Source organism: Camelus dromedarius, chromosome 3 (assembly GCF_036321535.1).
Source record: "Camelus dromedarius isolate mCamDro1 chromosome 3, mCamDro1.pat, whole genome shotgun sequence".
Classification (NCBI taxonomy): Eukaryota; Metazoa; Chordata; class Mammalia; order Artiodactyla; family Camelidae; genus Camelus; species Camelus dromedarius.
In genome coordinates, this window is record NC_087438.1 from 210,092 (window position 1) to 234,468 (window position 24,377).

The 24,377-nt window shown below is 55.1% G+C and overlaps 1 protein-coding gene across 1 annotated transcript in view; it reads left to right on the plus strand.

Moving 5' to 3' along the window:
* The window catches only part of AHRR (aryl hydrocarbon receptor repressor), a 66,788-nt gene that overhangs the window by 16,742 nt on the left and 25,669 nt on the right, over nucleotides 1-24,377 (plus strand). The window contains exon 4 of the mRNA XM_031442372.2: nucleotides 14,879-14,985. Within this exon, the coding sequence (XP_031298232.2) occupies nucleotides 14,879-14,985 (107 nt within the window). The remainder of the gene's footprint in view (nucleotides 1-14,878; nucleotides 14,986-24,377) is intronic.

Consider the following 24,377-nt stretch of genomic DNA (forward strand, 5'->3'; position numbering starts at 1 on the left):
TCGTCCGTGCCCCACCATGCTGGCACCAGGACTCTCGCCTGCCCCCTCTTCTCTGTGGGCAGTGACGAAGTCCCTGCGGGTCCTGCCTCTGAATCTCTGCAGCTGCCAAGGGTCCTGTGTTCCCCCATGTGTCCCACTGGCCCTATTCAGCCGGAATTTTGTTTGGGCCCTTCCAGTGCCCACAGTGTCCTGTCGCTCCCCAAAAGCACCTGGCATTTCCTGGATTTTGGGGATGGCTGCCCGGGGACTTGGACCTCTGACGCACCCAGGAAAACCAGGACATCTTTGGATTGTGGGGTACTCTGTGTGACGTGGGCTGGCTTGCTTCCCAGCCCCCACAGCGGCTTGAGCTGCTCAAGTTGAAAGTCAGTGCCAATGGCCAGTGGGGCCTCCGAGTGGGGTCATGGGCACGCAGGTCCAGGTCAGCGTGGGCTCAGTGCCGGAGGCTGGGTCCTCGGGGCTTCAGGGAGACCAGGGGCTGTGGCCAGCTTTCTGACTTGGGGTGGAGGCCCCGTGCAGGCCTCTCACAGCCCCTCTTGTGTCCCTTTAGGGAGAGGGCTTCTGTCCCATGGGGGCCCTGCTGTGGGGATGCTGGGGAGGCCCCTGCGCCTCACCAGAGGAAAGCCCTGTGAGCGCTCAGCATCTCCCCACAGCCCTCTGTGGACCCTGCCCAGCCCCCACCGGAGCTGACACACAAGCTTGTTAGCCTAAGAGGTTATCTCTGAGATGAGGTCGCAGGAGTTTTGTTTTACTTTCCAGGTTTCCAAAGTCAGACTGAAAATGCATTGATTTTTTTAGGTAGGGAAAACTCAAATGTGTAAAACAGCAAAGAAAATCATTTCAGCGCTGCTGTGGTCTTAGGTGGAATCCAGGCTCCTTGACCTAGAGACCCAAGTCCTGCTGGCTGCTGGGTAGACAGCGCGGGTTAATCAAACCACTGCCGAAAGCCCACTAGCTTCTCACGTGAGCGAACGACCACACAAACGCACACAGCCTGAAACGACCATGCCCACGTGCGCCTGGTGCGGCCCAGGGACCCGACTTTGGATAGGGCTGAAGGAGCAGCAGGAATTCTGTCTCATCAGAGACATGCACCTCTGGAAACAAATGAAGTAGGGCTCACAAAAGCCCGGCTGGGGGGCCCGAGGTGGGGAGAGCCCCTCGAAGGGGTGACTAGGAGGCCTCTCAGACGGCCCAGCCTTCAGAAACTCCGGACTCCAGCTCCTGGGGCTGTGTCTCCCCACACCCAGGCCCCATATCCATGCCCAGGGGCCTGCACAGTGACCTGTTTGGACAGCTCAGGCCAGGTTGGGGGCTGCCTAGCTGGGGCTGTCCATTCACCTTCCTCCCACAGACACTCCCACCTGCATCTGGGACTTTGGGAGGGGGGCGGGTCGTTTCCTCTCTGGTCACATCCTCAGGTCCAGCTCTGCCCAGCGAGGCCAGGGTTGGCGGTCTTGGAAAGGCTCTGGTTCTGCTGTTTCCAAGAGTTGGGGCAGCTGTGCGGGTGTCCACCTGAACACCTGGTTCTTCTTAACCAGAAGCAGAGTGACTTCCCCACTTCCCCACGGATCCCACCCCCACCCTGATGCAGACGCCCGGCAGGCCTGCTGAGCCCTGGGCTGCGGGAGGGCCGGCCCCGCCTGTCACGGCCCGGTGAGATAACGACCCTGGTTTCTCCATCACCCTCTCTTCCCGGGGATTCCCAACTCTGCGACCCCTTCAAACTGTACAATTTAGGGAAAAGTCTAAAACATTTTCCTGAGTTAATTTCCTCTGTGAAGTCAGAAAAAAATCAAGCTATAAAAATTGGATCTTAATCTGTGCTTCCTGACTCAGAAATGGATAAACTACTTTCATCAAAGCTTCCATAAAACGTCAGCCTTGAGAAGGACATGAGCTGGAAAGTTCCAACCTCCACGGGCAACAATGACCTGAAAATTTGCTTGTAATGTTTGTGTTAGTGTTGACTTTCATACATTTTTAAAAGGCAGTGGGCTTTTTAAATTAATTTGTTTGGTTTTTGCATCAAATGAGGGCTGGCACTTCTAAGCTGTAAAGAACTTCTGTTTGGTACAAGCAGAGGGATTTTCCACTCTTGCAAATCTCACTGTCCAGAGCCCCAGTGCCTCCTTTGCAGGCCCAGTGGTCAGTCAGCTGGGCTGGCCCTCCCAGAGCAGAAGCCGGGAGACTCACTAGGTCTGAGGGATAAGTGCCCAGAGTGGGGACCTGCATGCAGTGACCTGGTGCCCATGGTCCACCCAGGCCTGGCGTTAGTCAGTAAGCAAAACCAAGAAGGGAAGAGGAAGCTCCTGGGGGAACCTGGAGATGCCCCGTGGCAGCGGTGCTGCGCCCCGACCCCTTCACCGCGCTCGCCTGGGCTGGGGATCTGCTTCACCCCAGCTGGTGGGAAGGTCCAGAAGCCCTCGCTTCGTGAGCCATGTCCCAAGACCCCCTCCCAGGATGCTGTATTTGTTGCCATGTTAGAAGTGAAGGGCTCCTTGAGACTGTTAAAGATCTTGTGACCCGGCAGTGGAGTGTATGTGATTATTAAGCTAAATTGTACCAATTTTCAGCTTTCACTGAAGTTATCCTTCCCTGATGAGCCCTGTGATGGGCAGGTGTTGTCCCCACTGTGGCTAGACCGGAGACGGGGCCTCTAGGCTGTAATCAGGGTGGAAGGAGGTCCTGGAGGATCAGCGTCTGCATAAGAAGAGGCCCCAGGCTCTGACTCTCTCTGTCCTGTGCGCACTGTCCCGGAGGCAGAGTCAGGAGGCGACTGTCTGCAGCCCGGAGAAGAGCCCTGGCTGGGAGCTGAGCTTGGGCGTCTGGCCTCCAGGCTGTGAGAAAGTAAGCGGGGTTTTGTCAGAGCAGTCGAGGGCCTAAGAGGCCCTGTGGCGAGGAGGGAGGTTTGGGGCCTGAGTGCCCTCTCTGCATGTGGAGCGTTCGGGGGATCCCTCCCCACTGGGGCTGTGAGGTGGACTGGCGCAGCGTTCACCTTCCAGCTGTTCAGCTGCTGCGGGAGCCCCTTCCCTCATCACTCTCACTTCCTGGAAGACAGCCTCCCCTCCCTGGGCCATTTCCAGCACAGACACACTTGTCCTGGGTCTTGTCAGGGCATTCAGAGCAGGGAGCCGGCCCTGCTGTGTGGACACCTGCCTCCTACCCCGGGCCCCAGGCAGAAAGATCGCCCTGGGTCATTTCGTGCTTGTTTTGTTTCTCCCATCATCTCTTAATTGCTTCCGAGTCTGGCCGGGGAGGGGAAGGCGCTTGGTTCCCTCACTTATTTGTCCACTCTGCTGGTACCAGCGTCCATCAAGGGCACATCTGCTCAAGGCCAACAAAAAGCAGCTTTGGTTTTTCCTCTTGCTGCCCCTGGATGGACTGGAACAGCCCCAGGCTTTTCTGGTACTTTCTGGGTAATTTAGCGTCTTCCAGGCACTGATACCAGTGTGATCAGCCTGGCCAAACAGTTAAAACTCTAAAAGCATTTCAAGTGTGAGCCTTCTGCCCGCCCGCAATGGTGTTCCAGCCGGTGGGGCCGGGGGTGCACTAGGCTGCTCCTCCCTGGGGTCCAGCCTCACTGGCAGCCTTCCTTCCTTAGCCTGGGTGTCATATGGTGCCTCTAGCCTCTTCTGAGGTGCCCTGGCTCCCTCGAGGACCTGGGACACCCCAGGCCAGCGTTTAGACACTGTGGTCCATTTGCTCCACTGGAAATTAGCATATCTGACCCACCATGGTTGGCATGAGGTACTTCCCACGCTCAGCCCAACTTGGGTTTCTTGAGTGTAGAGACACACCAACCTCCAGTGCCCCAGCAGCCTCAGGAGGCACACGGCGGGCCCTTGAGGAGCCATCATGAAGCCCTTCTCACTGGGCACCAGGCAAGGAGGGACCCCCACCCCCTACCCTCCTCCTGATGCACAGCACAGCCCTCCAAGGAAGCCCTCCTCCTGGCCTCAAGCACCTCTCACCTCTGGTGCTTCCTTTGCAGCCTTGCTGAGGTCACTTGGGAGCTCACTTTGGGCCACAGGTGTAGTTGGCACCTGTCATCTTGGGTCCTTGGCTCAGATTCAGACGGAAAAGTTCCATATTAACAACCTGTTATAATGCAAGTAAACAGAAGAGCTGCATGGTTCCCACCTCCTGGAATTTAGAGTCAAGTGGGGAAGATCTGCCACCAAACACACAGTCTCTTCCACTTTCAGCAGGCACAGTGGAGCGCAACCAGTCAGCCTTCCTACCATAGCACCCAAAATACAGGGTAGAAGCTCTGAAACCTTTCAAACGTACCGACCAGCCATCAGGAAACTAAGGAATACTCATAGACCAAAACTAAGTGCAGCTGAGAACCCAAAGAGAACTTATTAAAGGAAATTGTCAAGGATGTACTTCATGCAGAGGAAAGAGAAGATTTAGCTTGCAAGAAGGAATGAGGGAGAAGGTGGTGACTATATGTGTCAATCAAGGTAAACATTGATTGTATAGATCAATAATAATGGCATATTGGAAGAACAAAAAAAAAAAAAAAGAAAGAAAGAAAAGAAGTTCCTAGCTCTGATAGCACATACATTTGAAGAGGCATGTTTGAGTTAAGATTCCAACAGTTCTTGTATTAATTAATTTTGGAAGTTGATGAGCTAATTCATAATAAAATTTCCGGGATAACCATCAAAACAAGAGAAAGGAGGTTTAACTTTGAAACTTGTGGAGAGAAAAAAGTGGAATGAGAAAATACAACCAGTCGAAAGAAAAACAGACAAGAAAAGAGAAAAAAGAAATGTGAAAGAGTGGATCAAATAAAAAGCACAAAATGCCATGTGTCACTAGTTACAGCAAATGTAAATGGACTAAAGATGCCAACTAAAAGATAAGGGTTATTAGAGTGGATTACTCTGTTACTCTTTTGTTGACAAAAGGCACAAAAAGGTACAATGGAAAAAAACTACTAACTGAAAGAAATCTGATGAAGCTATACTAACGTAAAAAACTGATTTGGGGTGAAAAACATTACTGGAGATCATGAAAGAGTATCATTTAATAATTAGTCATGATGAAAATTTTTATTTCATCAAGCAAATAAAAATCTTAAATTTGTGTGCTTCTAATAATATAACCTCAAAAATATAAAACATCAACAGGACTATAAGGAAAAACATATGAATTCATCATCAGAGAGAAAGATGTTAAACAGTTCTCTCAATATTTAATACATCAAATAAATAAAATTAGTAAATATTATAGAAGATTTGAAGAATACAAAAATGGTTAATCTGATGGACGTACAAAAACACTACACTCTGAAACTCAGAATTCACATCTTTTCAAGCCCATGTGGAACTTGTAAATATACTGGAAACCTATTAGTCAATAAGCAAGTCTCAGTAACTCTCAAAAGACAAAATCATGAAGAACGTCTGATGAGCCCTCAAGGCAGCTAAGCTGGAAATCCATAAAAAAAGATGAATTGAAAACCCTTATATTTAGAAATAAAAACTTTTATAAATAACGTAGATCAAAGAAGAAAACATGATAAAATTTAGAAAATATTTACAAATCAAAATACGTGGGATGCAGCTAATGCAATACTTAGAAATAAATAACCATTAGTGTTTATTTGTAAAAGAAAAAAGGCTGAAACTCAGTGAGCTAAGCATTATGTTTATTAATTTTGATAAAGAAAAGCAAAATAAATAAAAGGAGAGTCAAAGAAAGGAAATAGTAAAGGAGAAGATATTGGTGAAATAGAGGAGAAACATACAACAGAGTTCCTTTAAAATGATAAAACCGCAAAGGTCTGGTGAGACGAGCACAGGAAACAGCAAAAGGTATTAAGAATGTGACGGGAACACGATTGCAGAGGCTGCAGGTGTTTAACGATGAGCTTTTTGTGAACAAATTCACACCAATAAACTTGAAAGCATAAATGAATAAGTGCCTAGAAACATAGCTTATTAAAACTGACTGGAGAAGAAATAGAAACCCTCAATAGTCACATGACTGTTGGAGTCAGTGGTTAAAATCCTTCCACGGAGAAGATCCAGGCCAAGATCGTTTTAAAGCAATTTCTACCAAATGCGAAAGGGAAGACTCAGTCTGTCTGTGCTGGACCATGAGGTGTAGGATTGGAACTGGAGGCACTGGTGAACTCGCCACTGTGTGCTTCCTGGCGTTGTCCACTGACGGCTCCTCCCACCCCCACAGCAGGCAGCACAGCTCACACTCGGTTTCCAGACGAAAAGGAAGGGCGCTCTTTGGCCTCCTTCCAGAGTCAGAGCAGAGCAGAGACAAGAGCAGCTGCGATGGCGGTGCTGGAGAGCACTCCGTGCTCAGGCGAGATGGAGACGAGCCTGGGACACAGAGCTGGCCTGTGGGGACCCCCGGCCAGCTCTGGGGCAGTGTCAGCACTGAGGTGGGCAAGGGTGGTGATGGAGTACAAGCCAGCGAGTGAAACAGGATTCCATAAGTCCCCACTGATGTGAATGAATGAATGAACAAATCCAACCAGGAGAGGGGATTCCACACAGCTGACTGAAGAGAGAAGAGGCGGATTATAAAGTCACCAGTTGGTAACCACTGTACTAACAATTCAGGCAAGAAACGTCAGTGGACGCTAAAATTAGGGGTGGAAGCGGCATGAGAAAAGGAGTTTTTAAACTTGACCTGCCTCCCAACAAAATATGAATTAACTACAAAGGGAAAAACCATGGAGTAGGGAAACCCAGTGCACACCATCCTAGTGACCAAACGTGACCCCACCACTGTTCCTGGAAGAAACTGACCTCATGTGCCAGCCTGCAGGATGCGTGAGGAGGCGGCTCCCCTTTGTGATGGTCCCGCTGAACATCCTGGCACACCAACAAACCCAGGCTGAGGGGCAGCTGGCAAGATAGCTTGTCCTGTCATGAGTCGAGGAGAGACCAAGGAGCCTCTGGACAGAAGGAAGCAGAGCCTTGGGACTGACCTTGGCAGAGAGGAGGCTGTGGGACAGTCGGTGAGGCCCAGTGGAGTCTCTGGGCAGAGGGACCGGTTGTCGTTCTTGTAACTTTCCTGCAAGTTTGACAGTGTCTCAGAATAAAACACAAATGAACAGAGAAAACTGCAAAACTGAGAAGTTGCTAAGGGTGTGAATGGAGGGAGCTCTGGAAGAGCTGGTGGGGAGAGGTGTGGGCAGGGCAGTGGTGGGCGGGGCGGAGGGGACAGCAGGGGGCAGGGCGCGGGAGGGGTGGGCGTGGCCGCTGGGCGGAGCCGCTGTCGGGAGAGCTTGGAGATACTTGAACATCTACAGGCACCGGGCATTTTCAGGGTCACCTGGCACTTTCGGGCGCCAGCGCTTCTGCAAGAGGAGTGAGCACAGCGGTGTCTTCTCACAGCCACGTTTCCACCGACTGTTTCACAGACGGGGTGGCGTGGGGGTCAGGCGGGGAGCAGGCAGTGGGATGGAGAGCCGGGAGGGCTGGGAGGGGGCTCCTGGGGGCTGGTGACGACCCACTCACCTGCAGCCTTCTCATGTCCGGCCCTGCTGGTCACTGTTCTCCTGGCGTTTGCTCAAAGTCACCCCCTGAGGAGGCTCCTCTAGCCGCATGGGTACCCTCTACCCGCTGCTGTCCTCAGTGCTGGGCTGTGTCCCCCGCGGTCTCCATGTGCGTGGCCGGGGGCTGAGGAGATGCGTGGCTGCATGGGAGAGTGAATGACCCTGGCTGCAGGAGGCCCCTGGTGCCTGGGCAGCCTGGGGCACTGAGACCGTCCACCTCCTAGTGCTCAGCTCACTGCCTGTGGGCGGTGGGCCAGGCAGGACCTGATCAGAACAGATCACATGTGATTGATTTGTGAGTAAACTGGATGCTGGTGACTGACAGGCAGACAGGCTCCAAGTCCCTTGATGTGCAAACTCAAGGTTACATGCCTGGAGGCTTCTTTAAAGTCTACTTACAAATTCATAACTTACACGTGGATCAGACCCCATGACAGCCACACTGGGGGCTCCTCCCGAGCACAAGACCCCAGGCTTGCCCCCCCTGGAGCTGCCCCTACGACAGGCTGGGTGTGGCCCCTCGAGCTGCATCCACCTGGGGTCCCCAACTCGGTGTCACCGTGCTTATCGTGACACCTGCTGCTGTGAGGTTGCTAAGGGAGGAACTTTTTTTTTTTGGTTTTGTCTGGCTTTACAAAATGTTTCTGCCCCTCAGCCCGACACTGGTGCACTTTCCTTCTGATTGTGGACACTTAACAGGAAGCCCGAATGGTCTACCTTGTCTACAACGAAGAGCACATGGGTCCAGAATGCATGTAAATAAGATCCCTTTTCCTTTTCTCCCTAATGAGCGCTTTCTGGTTGCATCTTGCTCTGCAACCTGAGGATTGAAGGAGACAGCGGTTTCCTCTGCAGGACGCCTGGTGGCATCACCACGGAGCCCTGGGCTCCCAGCCCACCAGACCTTAGAGCAAGGTGAGAAGCACACTCCTGTGACCAGAGAACTGTGGGCGCAGCCGGTGCTGCCTCCCCACCGTCGGGGGCTGGGGAAACGCAGCTATCCTGGTGCTTTTTGAGCCACAGTGAAGTGTGAAACCTCTAAAGCTTGCCAGGTCATTTTGGAAAATAGGGAAGTTATTTCTGTAGAAAATCAACAAGTTGATGAACTACACATCTTGGGGTTGCCTCGTTTTCTAAATATCACCTCCGCACGAGGCGAGCATGCTGTGACGTTTCTTCTTGCCTGACTGAACCTGGGGCTTTGAAAGGCAGTTTTCATCCCTCTCCCCACGAGCCTGAAACGCAGGCTTTGGCAGGACGCACACCCTCACTCGCAGCCGCCTCCCTGGGAGGTTAGAGAAGAGCTTGCTGGTCTGGCTTCTGCAGTCTTATTCGCAAGTGCTTCCTCTCACCTTCCTGTGGGACACCCTAACCCTGGACCCATCAGTTCTCAGCAGCCCAAGTGCAGAGAACAACCTGTTTAGAAGGAGACTGAGAGCCCCGAGTTTCCTCTGCAAACACAGTTTGCAGCCGTCAGGAATCAGCAGGCAGAACTCTCTTCCAGCACGCAAGTCATGTCTGTCTTCCAAACGCAAAACAAGGAGTTTCTTTTTCAGTTCTTGAAAGTAAGGGGAGGAGAGCTTGAAAACTGTGGGGTGATCCATAAATTTGACGCCAAAATTGCAGAGGGGTTTGTAGGCACAGCTGGGGTGGGGAGCACAGGTCAGAGGCGAAGCACCAAGCCCTCCCCCTCCCTTCCCTGGAATGCCCTCCCACCACTCCCGCCCTCCTGCCAGGCTGGGTAGCTGAGTCCCCTCCACAGGCTGCCCTCCCTGCAAGGGACCCACAAATAGGCCCAGTCTTCGTGGAGAGAGTGGGTGTCGGGAGAGGTGAGCTGGGGCCCCGCAGGGCTCCTGTCAAGTCCAGGACAAATGTGGCTTCTGGGCCCCCAAGCATTGTCACCAAGGTCACCCGAAGGGGGCCTGGCAGTGGGAGCAGGGGTGAGTGGAGCCAGTTGACATCCTGGCCATTCCGGGTGGACAACCCTCCACGTGCTGGACCTCTCTGTCTCACAGGAGGGCAGGCCAGCCCCCGCTGGTGACAAGAGGGCCCACTAGAAGGTCATGCTCGCCTGGCCCCAGGCCCCGTCTGTGTGAAGGGGACGGCCGCCTGCAGCCCATGAGCGGCCAGTGCACAGCCGCCAGGGACCTGGCCCGCAGGTGACTCCCGTCTGTCGGCTCCTCTGCTCCAGGGTCAGGTTCTGGTGAGGACCTGCTTCTGGGCGGTCCTCGCACAGGGGAAGGGGCGAGGCAGCGCCCTGAGGTCTCTGATGACGGCACTAGTGCCATCCATGAGGCTCCTGCCCGCACGACCCAGAGGCCCCTCCTGGCACCATCACTGTGGGGATCAGGTTTCCACACAGGAATCTGGGGGACACGGGCGTGTGTCAACAGGCCACCTCTCGGGGTTGGTGCTGAGCTGGTGACAGTAAGATGCAGGGGTGGACCGTTAGGCCGTGTACCGGGCACCTGCCGCCCAGGCCCTACTCGGGGCTGGCAGGTGTGTGGCCCTCACAACAGCCCAGCCCCATCCTGCAGGGGCACTGATCCCTGCTCTGAGCTGTGCCCCTCTGCTAAGCAGACCTCTGAGGGGTCTGGGCTGGAAGTGGGCAGAAATGGGAGGCCTCCTGCTCCTTGGGGCCCCCGTAGAGCTCCAAGCTCATTTATGTCCCCTCCACCCTGACCTCTGGGCACAGTGCAGAGGGGAGTAGGTGGTCACGCCAGCCGTCTCCAGAGGACAAGTGTGCATGTCGGCTCTGAATTGAGGGCCTAGGGGCCAGTTTGCTGCTGGAGCAGGGCTGGAAGTGGGTGGCCTAGGTGGCGTTGCCCAGAGCACGGAGGTCAGGACATAGTGCAGAGCCTGGGGTTCTCCACTCGACACTGAAATAGTGCCAGGTTTTACCAGGCATGTGTTCATCCAAAGCAGGGGCTGGACTGTGGACACAGACCTGTCTGCTCCAGGAGCTGCAGCTGGTCAGAATCGGGTTTCACCCAGCCTCCTGTGGTGCTCCTGGCTTCTCTCTCAGTCACCTGGGTAGCAGAAGTCCTGCACCCCAACCCCTGGACATCCCACATTCAGTGCATCCCACAAACTGGGCTCACTTGTCCTGTCCCCTGAGGAGTTGGCTTCACCTGAGCTGGGAGCAAAGTGGCTGCCACCTCCTGGGCATCACAGCACCATCCAGAGGCAGAGACAGTGGCGTCTCCTGGTTCCTCTCCAGAACACTTGGCACCTCTCAATGGCTAGACCTCTGAGCAGCTGCTGGAGGGGCTGGGTCCCTGTGGCACATGGCTCGGCCCAGGTTGGCAACCTGCCCTGAGTCTCCTCTGTGTGAAGGACATGGAGGTCTCTTAGCAAGGAAGTCGGGTACCAGGTTGGGGCTGGCGGGGTGCGGTAGCTTCACTCTGAGCCCCGAAGGGAAGCGGCCTTTCCATTCTCACCCCACCCCTCATGGGTGTGTGAGTAGCGGATGCACGGGGACAGCCACTGTCTCTGTGACAGTGCCTCAGATTCTGTCTGTTCCGAGCGGACCTTTCAGGGGTGCAGGAGTCAGTGAAGTGGGAGAAGGGTTAATTCTGCAGCCAGCTGGTGGATAGTTTAGACTGTACAGGGAGACCCTGCAGTATGGCTGAAGTTCAGGGAGGCGCTGAGGGCTGGGCCCAGGCGGGTCTCAGGGATCAGGCAGGAGCCTGTTCATTTTGGGGCGTGGGCAGCCCTGGCCATGCCTCCTCTTCTGCCTTGTGACCTGAGCTCTGTCTGCAGAGCCAGTGCCCAAAGCCAGCCCCAAGCTCTGCCCAGGGCAAGGACAGCTGTGGTGGGGCCAGGGGTCTTGGCAGCCCCCCACCTCCCACTGCCACTCAGAAGCCAGCTGGGCGGGAAAAGGGCTGGCCGCCCGCAGGGTGTGGCTGGTGGGATATAGGTGCTGGCGGAAGCCCATCTCACCTGGCGTGGCCCCATTCTGGGGACAGCACAGGGTCAGCGGGTGGGGGCAGCAGCTCGCCGGGGCATGAGGCCCTTGGACACGGACGGGCATCTGCTTGCCTGGCTGGACCAGAGCTAATTCCTTGAGCTCTGGGCCTTCGGGGCCCTCTTACCCCTGGAATGCCCCTCCTCTCCAGGCCTTGGGGGCCCCTTTCTCTCTACACTTTTGCAAACTCCCTGATGGACACCCCTGCACCTGCTCCCTGCCAGCTTCTCTCCCTGGCCTGTTAACCATGGGCAACCAGGTGCAGATGGTGGGGGGCCGGGGGCTGAGACGGTGGGCTTGCCCCTTGTCGCAGTGGAGTCCAGGCGGAGAAGCGGTGGGGCTGGGCTCTCTCTCCAGAGGCCTCCTCCACACACAGCCCCCGCCTCCCCACCAGCTCCCCACTCAGGGGGGCTAGACCCTCTTCCAAGTCAGATCCTCAGGTGACACCCGTGGTCACAGGGAAAGGAGAGAAAGGGTGAGATGCGGTAACAGACCCTGGTGACTGGGCAGAGCTGAGGCCAGACGGCGCTGCGGGGAGCAGCAGGCTGCTTCCCCCATCCCTGGGGCTGTTCCCCTCCAGCTGCCTCCCCACTGGGTGTTTCCCACACCCTCCTGCTCCCCCAGCTGAGCTGCTCCCACCCCACTGCTCCCCCTCCACTGGGCTGCTCCCACCGCCCCTCCTCCCTTGCTGCTCCCACGCTGCCAGCGCTGCTCCCCCAACACTGGGCTGTCCCCATCCCCCCACTACTCTGCTCACCCTCCCTGCTGCTCCTCCCCCTTCTGCCTGGCTGTCTCCCCTACTCCAGGCTGCTCCCCCTCCCTCCCTCCATTCTGTGCCATTGCCACAGTCCACCTGTGAGAAGATTGACACCCCCCAAGCCCGCGAGCCCTGGCTGTGACCCCCACCCCCACTGGAGTTGTTGCCTTGTGTCAACTTCCTTGCACCCCTGAACTGGGCGACCTGGAAGGAGGTGGGGCAGGGCTGTCACTCAGATGGGTTTTCAGGAAGGCTGCCCCCCACCCTGGCTGGGCCTGCAGGACAGCCTCCGAATCACATTCGGTTTCTTCTTGTCTCACCACAGGCCTGGGGGTGGGGCGCGCTGGCGGCCCTGCTTGCACGCGAGGCCCTGGCCGGGGTCCAGGCTGCTGTCACTGCTGTGCTGACGCCCCATCGCGTGACAGGAGCCCGAGGAGGCCCTGCCGGGCGTGCCCTGCGGAATGTGGCTGCGGAGGAGGGAAGTGGGGGTGCCTGGCCGGGGCGCACGCGATGCTGGGGGGCTGGCTCCCCAGTGCAGAGAGCCATGCAGGGGTAGGGGGAGGGAGGTTAGAAGGGGACCCCCGTTCCTGCCTCCAGGGAGTGCCCACCATCCCCCACCCAGGCTGCCCCCATGTCCTGTGTGGGCATTGGCCCCTGTGAGTCTGGGAGCACTGTGGCTCTGTGCCTCTCCCAGTGGGGGGCAGAGTCCCAGCAGGGGTCAGTGAACCACATCTGGGATGACATCACCACCTGGGGATCCCCCCAGCTTTCCATCTGGGGGTGGCAGCATCCCCCAGGCAGGTCTGCAGGGGTGAGAGAGAGGAGGGCAGGGACAGCCCAACCCCAAACTCCCCTTCCCCTCAATTCGGGTAGAGGGCTGGCTTGAGCTGGGTCGGTGTGGCGGGGTGGTCCCTGCAATGAATTTGCTGTGAGGGAGGCCTTGGTGGTCTGGGCTGTAGGGGGCGACTGTGGGTGCACTGAGATGGGGGTCCGGGCCCCAGCTCCTCTCCAGGCTCCAGACTCTTCCAGACCTGCTCCAGGCTCTGCCCCACCCACCTGGAAGACGTGGTCTCTGGGTGGTCAGCAGGGCTGGATCCTCTGGGGAGCTGGGAGGCTGGCCCTGGCCTTGTGACGTCACAGGGGGAGGGGTGGGAGTCAGGGAGACCCCGGCCCTCGCTAGTCAGAGTTTTCCCTCCTTTATCTTTCTCGGCCTCTGAGAGCGTGGGGTCTGCGTGACCCTCTGGGACCAGAAGGTTCCCTCGGGGACGTGGCACCCCTCAGCGCCAGCTCCTCTTGGGTCTGCGTGAGGCCTCTGTGCTCCAGGAAGCAGAGCTGTGTGAGTTCGGTGTCTCAAGCCTTTCTGAGTGGAGTGGAGCACAAAATGGATTAAACGTTAAGGCCTCTGGCTTCTCGCTCAGAGCTGTTTCACTGCCTTGAAAACCAGTGCCCTCTCGGGGGACCTGGTGGCTGACAAGTTTCAGTTTGGAAGGGAGTCCTGGGCGTCTGCATCTCTGCCTGGACCCAGGAGTGACTGGACTATTTCCCAGGATACACCTGCTTTCTGGCGAGGAAATGCATTCTTTTCTTGTTGTCTTTCATGCAGTGAACAGAAGTCCTGCGGGAGAGGAGGGGATGGGGTAAGCTTCTGAGAGAGGTGAGGATGGAGAGGCTGGGGGAGACCAAAGGCCACAGCAGGGCCCCGAGGGCCACCGTCCAGGAGGCTCTGCATGGAGGCCATTGTTCCTGTGGACACCCTGCGCCTGGCAGCAGGGGCGTATATGAAGGGCCGGCTTGGCCTCTGCTGGGATGTGTGTGTACACATACATGTGTGTGCGCGTGTACGTGTATGCGCGCGCGTGTGTACACGTGTGCACGCGTGCATGCGTGTGCATCGGGGGCTCCATCTGCAGTGGTCCGGCCCACTTGAGGGTTGAGGAGGGTTAGACCAAGCATCTCAACCCGGAGAGCTCATCGGGGGCCTACTGGCCTGGGGCTTGGGGCCCTGCACCTCTGACCAGCTCTTGGGGGAGCTGGTGCTGCCCATCAGCCAAGGGCGCAGTCGTGGGGAGCTGGCCAGGGCAGCGGAGCCCCGAGGTCTCCCCGACAGTCGATGACGTGTGAGAGCCAGAACAGCCCAGCGCGCCCCCGAGGAAAAGCCCAGCACAACTTGGTGGTCTCAAAGGAGAAACACTGGAGAGTTTCACGCTTGTTTGTTTTATCCCAAGACCAGAAGGAGGCGAGTGACGGTCTGCAGGGCCCTTGGTGGCACTGACGCCCTTGGAGCTTCCATCTACAAATCCCCAAAATGAGGGGAAACAGAGGCATGTCCCACCTGGCCTCCGTGGAGCCACCAGCACCAGGCCCGCTGCTGGCTGGGACCCCCTTTACCTGCCTGTCCCCTCAGCAGCCTTGGGGACCCTGTAATTCCCAGTGTCCAGGAGGATGCTGAGCGTGGACTTGGGGGCCCCCTGCCAGGTGCCAGGGGCTGGGATGAGGACGATGTCCGCCTGTCTGACCTGCAGAGGGTGGCAGCAGAGAACTGTGGAGTGGAAGTTGGGGAAACAGGGGAAATGTGGCCAGGCCCGGGAAGGCTGTAAGTAACTGCTCTCTCCTCCCACAGCCCTGCAGGAGCGGCGCCCACAGCAGCCGGCTGCCAGTGCCCCCCCACCAGGAGACAGAGGTCCGTGCGGAGGGTCCGCCGTGCCGGAGGGAAGGCTGCTGCTGGAGGTGAGCCCCTTCCCCCTCAGATCACACCAGCGCCCGGTGTGCAGGCCTCTCTCCTGGGTCCCCAGATGTGACCTTTTACAACCACGCAGAAGTTAAGGCTCTGGGAAGGGTGGGATGGTGGCGCTCTGGGGGCAGTGCAAGCCGGTGAGCTGGCGGCCCAGGTCTTCAAATCTGAAAATCGTTTTCCAGCCTGCATTTTCTGGTTCTCCCACCTGTCAGTGGGGAAGGGCAGAGGTGGGGAGCCAGCAAGACACCTTTTCTTTTTTAATTTTGTGGGGGCAGTAATTAGGTTTATTTATTTATTTAACGAGGTACTGAGGATTGAACCCAGGACCGTGTGCATGCTAAGCAGGCACCCTCCCTGTAAGACACTTTTCCTGTCCCATCTCAGCCAAGCCCTGAGGTTGGCACCCTCTCCCCACGGCACTTCAACTTGTTAGAAGTTTCAGCTGTTTACAAGGAGGCGAGGGTGGAGTAACCCTAAAAACCTGATGAGCTTTTAGGATGGCTGGGGCCAGTGGCCAGGCTTTGGCCGACTGGTCCTCCTGGTCCCCATCCCTAGGTCTTTGTTCTGCCCATATCTTCTCGGATCCCGTTGCCCAGGATCAGGGCCCTGGTGTCCCCCTCACGCTGCCCCTGCTCATTGTGTGGGCACTGCCCTCTGCTCTCGCACGTGTCCAGCCCCGTCACCCACCGGCCCCACGGCCCCCCAGCTGGGGGGTCTGGATGTGCTCTGAGGGTCAGTGAGCTTGAGGCCACTTCCTTTCTGTGAGGAGGGCGTTCTCGCAGGCGGCTGGTTCGTGCTGAGTGCGAGCCCCCAGGGTAGTAGCTGCCTCGGAGCCGGTCTGCGCAGAGCTGGGTCTGAGCGAAGTGAGCGTGGGCTGTCCTGCTTTCAGTGGAGGAAACGTCTGACACCCATTACTCGTCGGGTTTTAGGAAGCCAATCTTAAATACTGTGAAGTTTCCTCTGAAACTGCTCTTTTCTGTCAGTGCTGGTAAACCTGGAGCTGAAACACGTCGTGCCAGTTTGAATTGTGTTCTTGGCAAAAGATAAAGATAACTGGCGTTGTTTGCTCTTTTTCATTCATGTTCAAAATTAAAATAACATCTTACCCATAATATCTTTTTGAAACTTTTGTTCTGAGCTATAAATACAGAAGCGTGTGCACGTAGCTGAGCTCGGGGTGCCGTGCTCACCTCTGCTCCGGGGCCACCGCCCAGGCCACCTCTTCCGGCCCCTCTGGTGGGTGCAGAACGGCAGCCCCGCACGGTGGTCCTGCCTCCCTGGAGAAGCCTTCAGGCATTTCTGCTCTCAACCAAGCCTTGAAGCCTGGACGATCAAGTATTCCCTGGGGCCTCTGGACGCAGACAGCCCTGCGGTCCGGCTGAGGCTGAAGCCAGGCCTGACTCTCTCGTCCCTGCCAGCTCCCTCAGGGCCCAGAAGGGAGGGGAACCAGTGCGTCCATCCTGGCATGTAGAGGTTCTGGGAGCTGCCCTCCGGGTGGACTTTCTGAGAACGAGGTCCTGAGGCTGAGGGGTCGGGGGCCACTGCCCCTCTGCTCTGGGCACTGTGGCTGCCCTGGTGCCCGGCTCCCCGGCCAGGCCAGAGTGGTGCACCCCCAGCTCCGTTTTGGAGAATGAGGTCCAGCAGTTCCAGTCGTGGTTGCCTCTGTGTCCAACAGGAAATTTCTGAAGATTCCCGTTGATTGGAATCGGGGTAGGTTACATGACAAGCGCTCTCCAGAGCATCGCCGGAGCGGAGATTCTCACATTTTGGGATTAGAGTCTATTTTTGAAGTTTAAAAGTATTCCCAAACAGAGCAAAATAAGCAAATCCAGCAACAATAAGAAGAAACTCTCAGCCCTTGTCTCCAAACGTCAGTCTCTTGAAGATAAACTGTCATCAATTCACAGGAGATTCAGGGCTGGTGCAGACTCTTAAAATCACACCTGTGATTTTAAGGTGGAGAAGCCGAGGTTTGAGGCCATTAGGGGCTTGTCGAGGGTCCCCGTTGGGGCTTGGGCTGGACCCCACGTTTCTGGGTCCATGTTAGAAGCTGCGGGCCTCAGGGAAGCCAGGACGCCCACAGAGCTGCCAGCCAGGGAGCATCTTGGTGCGGCACTGGGTACAGGACGGAGGAGGCGGGGAGGTGGGGGGAGGGGGAAGGGAGGCGTGGTCCTGGGCGCACTGACCTTGGCTGTGCAATCAGAGCAGGCCCTGGGCTTCAAACCCCGTCCAAGCTGGGCTGCAAGGCCGTCACGTTTACGCAGATGCAGCGACGTGCCTGCAGGAGCGCTGAGCTCGGACCTGTCCAGCCAGAAGACGCTCTGACCACGTGACCCTCGCTAGAGTTCAGGTGTCCCGTGCTGCTCCAGACGTTTTCTAACTTGTATTTTTAAATTTATGCACACTAAAACGCGTTCTTCTTGGCAGTGTGGTGGCCACCCCTGAGCAATCCCTCCGGCCCCACATCTCTGCCCTGCTGTCTGTTTGCTGACAGACGCCTGCCCACCCTGGCTCCGTACTCCATCCTCCACTCCTGAGGGTCTGGCGCCTGCCCACGCAGCCGCTGAGGACGTGGGGGTTGTTTCCAGGATGCGCTGTTTGTGAATCAAGCTGTGCTAAACACTCACACACAGGTTTTCTCTGAGCATAGGTTTTCCTTTTGTGTGGATAATACCTGCGTGTGTCTGACTTCGTAAGAAATCTGCCTTCCAAAGTGGCCGTGCGCTCGCGGCCCCGCCAGTGTTATGAAGCCTTTTCCATAGGGGCAGACCGGACCCTCACTACAGTTTCACCTGCGTTTCCCTCCTCACTAGTGACGCGGGGTGTCAGTGTGTGTTCGCTTGCTGCGACGGACCCTCCTTGTGAGCTGTCTGCTGGCTGGCTTTCTGTCTGTCTGTCTTCCCTCTTGCTGTTGTGTTCAGAGGCCCTGTGAGCGTCCTGGGAGTGCGTCCCTGCGCGCAGGGTCGGTGAGTCTGTGCCCCCAGCCTGGCCGGCCTGCTCATTCCCTTGACGGGGCCTTGCGGAGAGTGAAGGAATTTAACTTTGACGGAGTCCAGTCTATCGATTTTTTTCATAGATCATGATTTTGGTGTCATATCTAAGAACTCTTTATCTGACCTGAGGTGACAGAGGTTATTCTCTGATGCTTGTGCCCAACACTTCATACCTGTACAGTGAGTTTCACATTCAGGCCTGTAATCCTGGTTGGTTAACTGTGGTACGAGGTGGGGCGCAGGTCAAGACTGACTGTATCTGCACGTGAGTGTCCAGTTGTTTCAGAGCCGTTTATTCAAAAGGTGGTCCCTTCTCCACTGAATTGCCTTCACACCTTTGTGAAAAGTCAGTTGGCCGTCTTTCTGTGTCTGTCTCTGGACTCTGTCCTGTCCTGTTGGCTGTGTGTCTGGCCTCTCGCAAGTAAGCGCCGTGCTTGCCTGGTTACTACAGCTCCGTAGTAAGTCCTGAAGTCGGGCGCTGCGACTCTTCACTTCTTTATTATTGTCGTTCTTTTTCAGAATTGTTTTGGCTGTCAGAAATTGTTTAGTTTCTCTGTCTTTCCATATACATTTTAGAGTTAATTTGTTGATATCTGCAGAAATTTCGCTGGGATTTGACTGGGGAGAATCGACAGCCTGACACCACCACCCTCCCAATTTATGAACACAGTACCTCCCCGTTAATTTAGGTCTTTTATGACTGTCTTCAGCGCTTTGTGGTTTTCAGTATGGAGAACCTGTGTATTTGCTAGATTTACATGTGAGCATTTTATATTTGTGTTGCTATTATAAATGAGCCGTTGTTTAACCTCAGTTTTCATCAGTAGTGTATAGAAATACACTTTATTTTTCAAGGTTGACTTTGTGTCTGCGACCCTGTTGAATTCATTGGCAGTTCTTTGTTATTGTAGACTCTGGGAATTTTTACATCATCATGTTTTCTGAGAAGAGAGACCGTTTTTATCTTCTTTTTCAAACTACACGCTTTGTTTTTCCTGCCTTACTGCACTTCCAGGACTTCTGGGACCAGGTAGAGCAGAAGAGGTGAGGGGACAACCCTGCCTTTTCCTCAGAGTGGGGAGAAACCTTTGATCTTTGCTTTGGTTTTTATAGATGCCTTACATCAGATTAAGAAATTTCCCTCTATTCCTTGTTTTCTGAGAGTTCTTACTATGAGTGGACCCCTGCCCCCCCCCCGTTTTATCCGTTTCATCAGTTTTATCAGATGCTTTTTCTGCATCTGTTGAGATGTGATTTTTCTTCCTGAGTCTGTTAATATTGTGAATTGCATTGATTGACAGGCTCAGGACAGATCTTCTTTGTATATTGCTGGACTCAATTTGGTAATACTGTGTGGGGGCTTGTGTTTTTGTTGATGAGAAATATTTCTGTAGTTTTCTTGCAACGTCTCTGTTAGGTTGTGGTATCTCGCTGATGGAGGCTTCGTGGAATTGGTTGAGAGTGTTCCCATCTCTTGCGTTTTCTGAAGGAGATTGTGTAGAATTGCTGTTACCGCCTCCTGAAACGCTTGTTACGATTCCCAGGCAGAAACAGCTGGTCTGAGAGTTTTCTTTGTTAGAAGATTAAAGTATGAATTTAGTTTCTTTGATTGATAAAGGACTATTCAGGTTACCTATTCTAGTGTGAATTTTAGTAGTCTGTGTCTTTCGAGGAGTTGGTCCGTTTTATCTATGTCGTTGATTTTATGGGTACAGTTCAGGTTTTTCCTATGTTGCCCTTTTAATGACTGTGGGTTCTGTAGTCACGTCTCCTTTTTCATTTCATTGGTGATCTGTGTTTTCTCTTATTTTTTCTTAGTCCATTGGGCCAGAGTTTTATTCGTTTTATTGATTTTTCTCAGACACAGTTGCTGGTTTCATTGATTGTTACTATGGACTGAATGCTTGTATTCCAGCCCCCCAATTAATACAATACAGTCAACTTCATGCTAGACTGGGGACCCAACCCCCACTGGGATGGTGTCTGGTGGTGGGTCCATGGGAGGTGATGATGTCATGAGCCCCTCTGAGTGGGACCAGTGCTGTCGTGAAGGAGGTCCCGGAGAGCCCCCAGCCCCTTCTGCCTGTGGGCGCCGCGGGCGCGGTGGGCGCGGCCGGGAGGCGGCCCTTCCCGCAGTGCTGTCCGTGGGGGAGGTGTTCTTCCAAACGTCAGTTCTGTCAAGCTGGTTGATGATGGTGGCTTTTTTGTATCCTTGTTGCTTTTCTGTCTGGTCTCAACTTGAAACACAAGTGTTGATGTCGTCTAGTAAAATCGTGGATCTGGGATTTCTCCTTTCAGCTCTGTCAGTCTTCGCTCTGTGTACTTTGGGTTCTGCTGTAGGGGGCAGACGTGCCTGGAGTTACTACGTTTTCCTCGGGAACTGACCATTCTGTCCCGTCCGAGTGCAAGACGCCTCTTCATCCCCGGTTACTTTCCTTGCCTTGAAGTTTACTTTGTTTGACACTAACATGGTCACCCCAGCTCTTTTCAGTGAATGTTTGTTTGGCGTATCCTGCTTCATCTCATTGTTTTTAATCCATTTGTATAGTTATGTTTAAACTGTGTCTTCTGTTGGCAGTATGTATTTGGACCTTTTCTTTGTTGTTCATTTTTTAAGTCCAGTCTGACAGTACCACTTCTAAAGGCCATTTATATTAGGGAAATCATTGATATTGCTGGATTTAAGTCCACCATTGTATAATTTTCCTGCTTTTTGTTTCCCTCTCTCGTGTTTTCTGCCCCTTCTGGCTTTGGCAATATCCATCACTGCTCCAGCTCGGTGCACCCGCGGCTTTCGATGCTCGAGTCCGACGTGACTGGGTTTGTGTTTATTAGATCGTCCTGTTTAGGGCTCACGGGCTTTTTGAACCTGTGTGTTTGTGTCTTTCATCAAACTCAGAAAGTTTTCGGCCGTATTCGTCACACATTTTTTACCGCCCCGTGTCTTTCTCTTCCATTTCAGAAACTGTGCTGACACAGGTGTGAGACCTTGAGGCTGTGTTCACCTTCCCAGTGTTTTCTCTCTCAGGTTGGACGCCTTCCATTGCTCTGTCCTTACTGATTCTTTTTTCTGTCAGCGCCTTCTGCTCTTAAGCCCACCCAGTGGAGCTTCCACTTCCCACATTTCATTTCTCAGTTCTAAAATTCTCACGTGGTTCTTTTCTAATAGCATCTGCTTGTCTTCTGAGCCCTGTGACCTGCGTTGCTTTTCCCTCGGGAGGACAGTCGTGGCAGCTGTGTTAAATCCCTGACGTGGTCATTCCACCATTTTCAGTTCAGAAGTGGCGTCTGTCTCACGTCTTCTCCCTTGAGTGGTCCTCTCACATTCTGGCTCTCAGTATATGTGATGATTTGGGGTGATGTGGTAGGCAGAACACTGGCTCCCCAAAGTGTTCCTGTCCGAATTCCCGGAGCCTGTGAGTATGTTACTTTACTTGGAAAAAGGGCTTTGCAAGTGGGCCTGAAGGCTCTGACGTCAGGCTTCCCTGCAGAACTCAACAGCACAGAGGCCGGTGGTGGTGGGGCCTCCTGCCAGCCGACCTGCACCTGCTCCTCAAACCTCGTGCACACGGGCACCGTGGACCCTCCAGCAAAGAGGCTGCTGAGCAAAACACAGGGTCCAGGAGGAACATCAACCTGGAGGGACAGACGTGCGGAGGGGAGACGGCCAGACAGACAGGCTCCTCGGGACGAGGCGAGGGGACACTGGGGAAATGGGCTGCTATGGAAGGGACAACTCAGAGGTTGAAAAGAGCTCACAGAAGCGTGAAAGCAAATCTTGGAAATCCAAGAGTGGTCCAGAGTTAAAGTATCACCATGAGTAAGTGACAAACAGGCGGCAAATAACAGAGGAAAGTCAAGAAGGCTGCCAGACCCCAGAGGGCCTGCGTGATCAGAGCTCCAGGGAGGTCAGAGGGGAGGAAATCATTCAGGAAGCAGCCCGGAAGGTTTCCCAGAACCCAGGACTGAGTTTCCGGCCCAAGACCCCCACCAGGTGACCAGCACAAAGGATGAGAAGGACAAGGACCAGGTGTTTGCTTCTGAAATTCTACACCCTGAGGGCAGGCAAGACCACGGAGGCTGGACGGCCACCAGGAAGTGCCTGCACAACATTGAGGGGGTACCTCCATCCTGGGTAGACCCCTCGGCATGACCAGGTCCACTTCCCCACGTGGATTCAGGAGGGGCCTCTCCCCACCCAGAACCAGGGCCCTGACCGAGTGGCAGGTGGGGCCTGGGGCCCAAGGCCCTACGGGGAGCAAGTGGAAGGAGAAGTGGGTGGATGAGACGCTGCTGGACGAGGCACGTTCCCCAGGGACATTGGGGTCGGTCAGTGACTGTGTGGCTGAGTCCTGGGCCCACGGTCGCTGAGGGCAGCGAGGTGTTCGAAACACATCCATGCTCAGCTGAGAAGGGTCAGCGAGCCCAAAGGCGTGTGCAGAGCAGCAGGACCGCGCAGCTGGTGTGCAGGCAGAGTGGCGCCCTGGCCGAGGTCGAGATCAGAGCCGCTCCCAGTGCCGGGCTCCAGGCAGCGCGCACAGGGCAGGAAGCCACCGGGGACTCGAGGTCCGTGCGGCTCTCACATCCTGTGCACGGCTCTAACCCTGTCCGCTAAAGGCCGTCTCACCAGACGCGAAGCCCTGCTCTTTGGCGCTCCTCGCACTGGTGGGCTCTCCACCCCCTCGGGTACAGGCCCCTTTCTCGCTCCGCGTCCCCCTTGCAGACGTGCAAGTTTAGCCTGTCCATGTTTCCCGTGATCACGCTTATGGAGGCTATTTCTGCTCTCATGTTTTGTGCTTTCTATTCCTCCACTGTCCTTGGTTTCTTTCTCTTCTCTCTAGCTCCCCATTCGGCAGACCGAGCTTTATCCTGCGGGTTTAAAAGCCCCACATTCTGATTTTGTTCTCACGGGGAAGCCTTCAGAAAGGCCTTTCCAGGTGGGTTTCCCTTCCATCTCCTGGACGTAGCTGGGCTGGCGTCTCTCCAGCAGGGCTGGCATCGGCTCAGCCCTCTGGTCCCCTGCACAGATGCAGCAACTTTGTCCAGAAGTTGAATCCTGGACGATGCAGATCTTGCCTGTGTTCCTAACTTTTAGGGACCCCTCGGGAGCTGACCAGGATGTGGGGCCCCTCCTAGCAGTCCCTAGGTGTGTTTCTCGTTTTGAGGCCTCCCCGGGGCGTTTTCGTTGTGAGTCTCAGTGTGAAATCTCCCTGGGTCTCCCCACGTGCTTGAGAACGTTATGCCCTCACAGCTGGATGACAGTTTGGCTGAATGTAGAATTGTAAGTTCAAAGTTTTTTCTTCGACCTTCAAAAACGCTTCTCCATCGTCTGCAGTGCCTGTGCTGCTGGTGGGGCCCGACGCCCACTGCAGCGGCTGCTCTGACCCCCCTCTGAGCTGTATGAGTCCACCTTTGGCTTTGGTATTTTTGAATTTCAGCACAACGTGTCTTCCGTCTTGTTTTGCCTACTTGGTGCTCCCGAGTTCTTTCTATCTGAAGTGTTTCTTCTTTAATCTGGACATTTCTTTCCATTGTTGCATCAAACACTGTCCCTCTCCATTACCGGTGCTCCCTCTGGAGCTGCTGTTACCCAGCACTGCTGAGTGACCGCTTCCATCCACGGGCCTCTCTTCTGTCCCCTGGCCTCCCTTCCCTGCCGCCCTCAGGACTGACCCTCCAGCTCTGCAGCCGTCACACTCTTCTTCCCTCCTTGCTTATTAGGCTCACACCTCATAAACAGTTCCCCTTAATTGGTTTGTAATATTTCTTGTTTCTATTTCTTTTTGCTAATATATTTCTTATCTCCTTATATCTATTTAAATTCATGCTTATCTCATGTTTGGTCTCTGTTCTGTGCTGCCCCACATGCTGGGCATCCCCCAGACTATCTTCTGGCCCCTGTGTGCTCTGCCCCTGAGGAGCCAAGCTGTGTGCTGGGGACAGGTGGGATGGGGCTGGGGGAGGGGCCAGGCCGGATTTGGGTGGGGCTTGCCTCCTTGGGGAAGGTTCCCCTTTAGAAAGGGCCACCTTGGGAGTCCTGGCCTGGGGCTTGCATAGGACAGGAGGGGTGAGTGCTCGGAAGCACAGCTCAGCAGTACGGGCCTCTCCCTGGCTGGCCCTGCACCCTTGCCCCATCACTCCACCAGGCAGACTGTCCCCAGGCAGCTGGGGGAGGGGCCAGAGCAGAGCACAGAAAGAATTTCTTCCAGTGTTCTCTGCTCCCCCAAACCTCCCACCCTGGGCTGCACCCCCCAGCTCCTCCTCACCCTGACCCCAGTCAGCCCTGGGCTCCTTGGGGGTCCCTGAGGCCTTCTGGGGACCACTCCTCCCATTAGGGCACTAGGGGCTGACTTTGGGGAAGGACTGGAGCCTGTGCTGGCTCACCTGTGTGG